This window comes from Frieseomelitta varia, unplaced genomic scaffold (genome assembly GCF_011392965.1).
Source record: "Frieseomelitta varia isolate USP_RPSP 00005682 unplaced genomic scaffold, Fvar_1.2 scaffold_228, whole genome shotgun sequence".
NCBI lineage: Eukaryota > Metazoa > Arthropoda > Insecta > Hymenoptera > Apidae > Frieseomelitta > Frieseomelitta varia.
Window position 1 is genome coordinate 544,265 of NW_025109955.1, and position 7,231 is coordinate 551,495.

At 35.3% G+C, this 7,231-nt stretch overlaps 1 protein-coding gene across 3 annotated transcripts in view; it reads right to left on the minus strand.

Moving 5' to 3' along the window:
• The window catches only part of LOC122527605 (protein O-mannosyl-transferase TMTC1-like), a 348,996-nt gene that overhangs the window by 20,607 nt on the left and 321,158 nt on the right, over nt 1–7,231 (minus strand). For all 3 annotated transcript variants that reach the window (XR_006306375.1, XM_043651935.1, XM_043651936.1), the window contains exon 14: nt 1,794–1,923. Coding sequence is in view for 2 of the 3 variants with exons in the window: in XM_043651935.1 (XP_043507870.1) it covers nt 1,794–1,923 (130 nt within the window). In the remaining variant the exon portion in view is untranslated. The remainder of the gene's footprint in view (nt 1–1,793; nt 1,924–7,231) is intronic.

Consider the following 7,231-nt stretch of genomic DNA (forward strand, 5'->3'; position numbering starts at 1 on the left):
TGTAACACGATGGCGCGGCGTAGCGATGCGTCGTTAATAGTTGTTTCATTTTGCGCACGCTGCTGCGACCAGCTTTGACGATGTATTTTCACGGATTGTAACAGAAAGGGAAAATAAACGTGGCAGTCCTCGTGGATGATTTATCGTGAAGTTGCTCAAATGTGTAAGAAAAGTGTGTCTAACAAAAAGTGTGCAACAGGAAGGGAGTGGACTTGTATTTTCAGACAAGCGAGACGTCCCTGTCTTCCTATAGATCTGCCAAATTGAACGTAGTGAATTAGACGAATCATGTTTTGTCCAAATGATCGAGTCGCGTGTTGGTTTTATGTGCTCGAGGTATGATGATATTATCAGCTGTGTGCCGTTCAATTTGTTCGACAAATAAAATATTCATTCGGGTAAATATAGCCTGTGTCGATGTGTAACGTATGTTTGTCCATTTTCGTTCTGCGTTGTCTTAACAGCAAGGGCATTATCGTTTTTTTCGCGTTTCTTATTTTTCCTGTAACTTTTTCTGACAAAGCTTTTAAGAAGCTTTGTTTACACTCGTCTACTCTCGTATTATCTTTAGCCGCAAATATATTAAACACTGTGTAAAAAAAGATTGTAATTCATTGCTTATAATATTGTTGAAATATTATCGAATTATCGTGTAATTATTACAATTGTGTACATGGTGGCGAGTAAAAGAAAAATTGAAAGTTAAAGACCATCATCAATGTACAGTTATGTTTCACAAAAGCGATAGTTACATTATAATAGTTGCTAGAATAGTTTCCAATTTGAAATTAATCTGAAAATTATTTCCAGGCAACGATTAATTTCTAATTACAATAAACGAATTTTAAACTTCTTTTTGTTCGTCACTTTATCGAGAGTGGGGTGAATTCTCGTCAACGAAAAAGATATGAAAGATTTTGTCAGAATTTCACTTTCGAGGACATTGATTTTAAAATAATCGTGATTATATACAATTTCATAAATTGAGAATAACGTAATTTATGTGATGTTCAATTTCAAAATGTTCGATTTACGTATTCGCATACACGATGTTTCAAACTGTTTGTGAAACAAAATCGTACGTTGATCCAGTTGGTGCAATATTTACTCAGTCTTGTTCAATCGAGTTCTTTATTTCAAAAGGTATAAATCATGCAACAGATGGAAAAGCAAAAATACTTTTGCCGAAAACTGTAAAAATCCAAACGTCTTTGAAAAATCACTAAAAAATTTTTTCACGACCGGATCCACTATAATCTTGATGATTAAAGTCTTTCCTTTATATCGATCCCATAAAATCTGTTGTGTTAATTTTTTTGCCATGTTTATCGAACGTTAGGGTCAAATGATAAAAATTCAAGAAATCCCTTTTCATCATTTTACTCTAATGTTTAAAGTTCAGAAAGTTTTAAGAGATTGTTGTAAAGAGAAGATCATTGTAAATTTAACAATGAAAAAATATGTTTCGCAATATTTTCAGAGGCATGTTGAATTTCTAAAATTTTCGAAAAGGAAATTTTAATCCTTGCTTTCTCACTTGCTACATGAGACAATCTTCGAGAAAGACTTCTTAAAATAAAACTAACTAGGTCTGTTAATATGGAGACTTTGTATTTTAAAGTAGACGAAACTAATATTGGATAATTATTTTATACGAATTTAAAATGTAGATAATTTTTCATCGAGCGTGCGAATACTTTCGTCGTTCGCAATTCTCTGTGTAATTCTTTGATACTCAATTTCGCGTGATATTCACCACGCACGTTATTCAAATAGAAATAAAAATGACTGACCGAGAAGCAGATATTTCCTTGATGTTGATGCGCTCGACGACGAGATTCACTTTGCAGCTGCCACGCGCGTATATAAAGATCCCCGCGATATACGAGGCCGCCCCGTTTCGCTCGTAACATCAGGTGCCATCTGAAACGTAAATATGCAAAACATGTATCAAGCTGCTCCAAATACGATCAAATTTAAAATGATCCCTTCAAGTGCGACGATAAACATTCATCTTAGCGTATTATTTACGAGATCGTGGCATTTTCTACGTTTGCACATTTATCAACCATTACGCTGCGTACGCAGACGAAAATGGCGAATTTCTTTCAATCACAGTGAAAAGTTCACTTAATATCTGTGTTCCGTAAGTTTATAAACCATTCGATTCGAATCTGCGAGAAACGTGGGATAAAATAATTAAAAAACAGTAATGAAACAATCCTTGCATAATCGAAGTGAATTCGAAAGACTTCAAAATCGATCACTCGTAGAATTTGCAGTTATTCACGTGCAATTTCCACGTTTCAATGATTTAACTACTTTTCGGTATTTCGATTTCATGAAATTTGTAATGGCCCCTAAAGAGCGTTCAAATTTAAATGAGGATCACTTGGTTTCTTCCTTTCGACGAGATTTTATTCAATTCGCTCAGTTTAAATTTACAGGAAGGGGGGGAGGGGGAGAGACAAAGAGATCAAAGATGCTTCTTTGCGCGGAAATTGAACCGAATTTAAAAGCACTATTGTGAAAAATCGATCGTTTGTCCAGCCTGCAGTATATACTTTCCATTTGAAATGTTTCACCTGCATTGCATCCATATTTTCATTTTCATCGTAAAAGTTTATAACACTTTTAGAGGGCATTGAAATTTGTCCACTCGTATATTAAATTTATCTGACGAACGTATAATGCATAATACATTAACCGAACACACACACACACAAAGAGAAAGAGAGATAGAGAGAGAAAGAAAATTTTATTCCATTAAATGTAACAAAAGAATATTCTCCGCGTAATGTTCCTTTCTCGACGCGAGTTCGAAATCGCATCGTTCGCGAAATGAATAGCCCTGCGTGTCATCGGCAACGACAGAGATCGACAAAGAAATATCGATCGACGGCTTGATAATGAGAGAGGAAACATACGTTTAAGGTAGGCGCGAAATAAATTGCCAGACGATGGCAAGTCATGGCTGGCACATTCATCCGTGATGGAGTCTCTCGGCGAGCCGTTCACACCCACTCGATAAAATAAATTCGCAAATGACACACCCTTCTCGCGCGTCACTTCCGCGCGCGCCGAGTTCATTTCTCGCCAGTTCTTTTTTCGCGGCCGAGAGGCGGCGTGTTTACGAGGCGGAAAAGAGGGTGAATATCAGAAGTCAATAGCCCCTCCTGCTCCATGGGGAGGATGCGAGCGCGATCCTTTATCGTGTCACATACTTCCCTCGCAACATTAACCTGCGAACTCTCGATATTTTCTCTCTTCCCCGAGAACGAACACGTAGTCGAGCGGGGAAATGAAGATTATTTACAATATAAAATCGAGACCCTGTTGCGTCTACAACTAAGTATACTGTCTTTCTTCGTTTACAGAAATCCTCTCTACACTGTACAGGGAAAATATCATGAAAATCAAAGTGTTGTTACTTTGTTATTACTTTCTTTTTTTTTATGAATTTAAAACATGTTCGCAACAGTTTTTCTTTTATAGCGCAAATTTAATAAACGATTGAAGCCAGAGACTAAATATAGAGCCGAAATATTTTTAGGTATTATACCGGTATTTGCTCCCATATTATCGTAATATAACCGCTATTTGGGAAATCGGTTTTATTACCGGTAAAAGACGGTCATACCGGTATTTTCATACGTATTTTATCGGTATTTGATTTCCACAACGGTAAAAATACCGAAATATATACCGGTACGGTACCGCTTTACTGACGAAAACACATTTTTCGTTTTCTACGTACAGTGACTCTTATTAATATTCGGACATCGTGCTATTCAAAATATTGTTGCGGATTTCGATTGTTTATAATAGTAAATTTTGGATTAATTTTTTAATAATATAATAGAACATTCATTATAGTTTATAGTAACATAAATTTTATTTATTTATTACACATACTTTTCTTAATATCAAACAATAAACTGAACTATGTCGAAATGTAGCGTGGCAAAAATATTCGGACATTTGAAGAACTACAATATTTGAACCTGAAAATTGTTAACATAAACAATAATTAATATTTTGTTAGATAGCCCTTAACATCTGCTAGCCGCTAATATAAATAAAATAAAAAAAATTAATAAAAAAGCTAATAAAAATAAACAAAGTATACGTGTATAAGCGTCATCAAATTTACTATCGGCAGTTTTATGAAAATTTAATCATTGTCTCCTTTTCTTTTTCTAATATATTAATATTTTATTTACCGGTATTATACCGAAATACATGTACCGACTTAACATCGTTTTGATAGCATCATACCGGTATTCGCACTATTTCGGTTTCATCTTACATAATCGAATAGTAATCTAAAAATTCTTGTATTTTACCAATATCCGTAATACCAATTCGGTCTCTGATTGAAGCATCAAGCAAGTTTCAGTAGAAACATCGAAGCAAAAGAAAAAAAAACATTATAATAAAACAAAGAAGTATATAAGCTTACGTAGAATCGTTTGAATCTCCAAAAATACACTGTTTCCCTTGGAAATTACAAATTGATCATTTTCTTACCATTTTGGTGGTTCCCAAGTTAACGCCACTTTTTATTCACAACGTTTGCTGTGACTACTTCACTCGAAAGAAGAATGTCTTTAAATATTCCAACATTCCTTGGAAATTAGGACTGATTCCACGTCAATCTAACGTAACCAGGGTAACGAAACGAGAGAATGAACGAAAAATGAACGGCAGAAAGGGACGAAGGGTTGAAAGTGTTTCGCGCTCGAGAGTGCGAGTGTTCTCTCCGGCGAGAGCGAATTAACCGGGGAATAGGCAGCAATGAACAGGTACCTGGTAACGACGTGCAAAAAAAAAAAAAAAAAAGATGACCGAGGGCTGGAGGGAACAAATGACGAAGGAAGCAGGAAAGAATGGAACGAGGAAGCGCGCGTAGCCTTTCTACTTTCTTGCAGAGTGGCGCGCGCGTGCTGAACGACGCGGTAGCCAAAACGAAGAAGCTGGAACCTGAAGGAAATTCCAGGATGAAAATTATTTAGCAAAGACCGATGAAAATTATCGCTAACTGCCGTCGTTGCGCAAACATTCCCGGAGAATCGCGCAGAACGAGACGTTCTCGGAGATTCTCCTTTGGCTTGCTGGAATTTTATAATCGCCCCGTTCGGTTTCGTCTTTCAATCCTGTTGCTTTCGGTCGTTTTTGTATATTATAGAGGAATGTCATGTTCGTTTAGAGCGTCTTTGATGAGATGGTTGATATTTAGTAGCTGTAGATGAAAATACGAACGTAGAAACGACGAAATGTGTTGCAGAGGGAATGAAATTAACAGGTGCTTTTCGTTTCTAACACTAGAATTACTATTAAAATGTAATAAAAATTTCCATCAGAGATGTGAAAGGTAAAAAAAGAAAAAAATATAGAAAACTTTATGATATAATAAAGCGCACACAAGCTTCTATTAATTATTTTGTTTATTATTTTATGAAAAATTATTTGAATCTCTAAAGATACACTGTTTGGCGTCATTTTGACCATTTTGGTAGTTCTGGTGTCAAAGGAATTCTCTTCGAATCGGTTTTTGTAGAATTTTTATAAGAGAAAAGTGTTGCATTTAAGAACGCTTTCGAATAGTGTTTTCATGAAACGTTTAATTAGAAATCCATTTTTATATTTATATTTACTATTCATCGTACGGTATTCAGTCTCAACATTAGCAAGTTATCCGTTCCATCGACAGAGCAATTTGTATTTTTATACATGTTTTATCCCGTCTGAAACTTTTGTTTGTTTGTCGAAACATTCATCTGTTCTCGTCAGGATTCGTAATGAAAGAACAGAAACTTTTCGAAAACAGTTCTATGATCCATGTTTAAAAGTTCCTTAACCTTTCCGATCCCTAGTGTTGCATAGAACAGCAATTTGGTATTAACCATTATTAAAAAATATTATTGAAAAATTATTAAAAATGGAATCCAATCGTTTTATTTATTGATCGTCATAATTTCAATAGAGATCGTTTATAAATATTTTTATAGACTGTGGAAAGTGTATAATGAACGAAAATTATTTCAAAAATTTAATAAAAATTACTCATTAATATTATCAAAATATTATATCGATTATTTTCTTAATTTCTCTCTTCTGATACAAGAGAATGAAATAAAATATAATTCCATGCGTTGATATATCATATTAAGCAAATTGCTCGACGCATCACTACTATTAATACATGTAATTTTTAAGCAAATTCTCTTTTTACTACAATACATACATGAACTAATATCTTTCTGTTCAATTACTACAAACACTTCAAATTCATTCATGAGGAACATGAAATACATAAAATATAAATCCACGTGTTAATATATTTTATCAAGCAAATTGCTCAATATATCGCCACGTATTGATATAATATTCATTAAACATGTACAATAGTACAAAAAAATAATATAAATTTCTATATTACACAAACGAGAGGAATATCTCGCCATTTATCTACCACAAACTACCAACGCTTCGAAGTCTCGTTCGTTTGCAGCATCACGCTTATCTAGCATCGCTCCAACGCTCACCTCCCCCCCCTGCCATCAACGAAACTCTCCATAGATATCCGTATCGAGAGCTGTATCGAGCATTAAAAGCTCTGTAATTCGACTTGCTCGGATCCCGAGCAAAGGGGAAACTCAGAAAAGCGAAAAAGGATAAATGGAACGGCATCGATACCGCTGCAGGATCGAGAATCACGCCGTGAGAATTCGGGATACTAGCAGAAACTAGGAGGCTGGGACGGCGTAGGATGGCGTAGACGAGCGATGGGTTTCGATTACGCGACACAGAAAACCAGCGTGTGTTCCCCTCATCCCTTCCTCCTCCGAATCTAGCTTAACTGTTCTCGGATAAATGCAACGACCTTGATAACGATCAGGATTATTCGACCGGATGCGTTAGAGGGATCGTCGGCGTCGCGAATTCTCGCAGGAGCTGCGGCACACGCCGCTTGAAAAAAAAGTAGATTCCCTGTAAATTTGCAGGAAATTGCAGTGATTCGCGAAAATGCTCGAACGATACTTGGAGATACATTTCACGAGTACATACTGGTTGATATAATTTTGAATCGCGGACAAATTGATCGTCAATACTTTAAATTTAAAATTGTTTACAACTTTGTAAAAAAATATTATAATGATCCACTTTATGATCTCATTTTAGAGCATACAACTTTGAGCTTCTTTTTTTTTTTTTTTTTTTTTTTTTT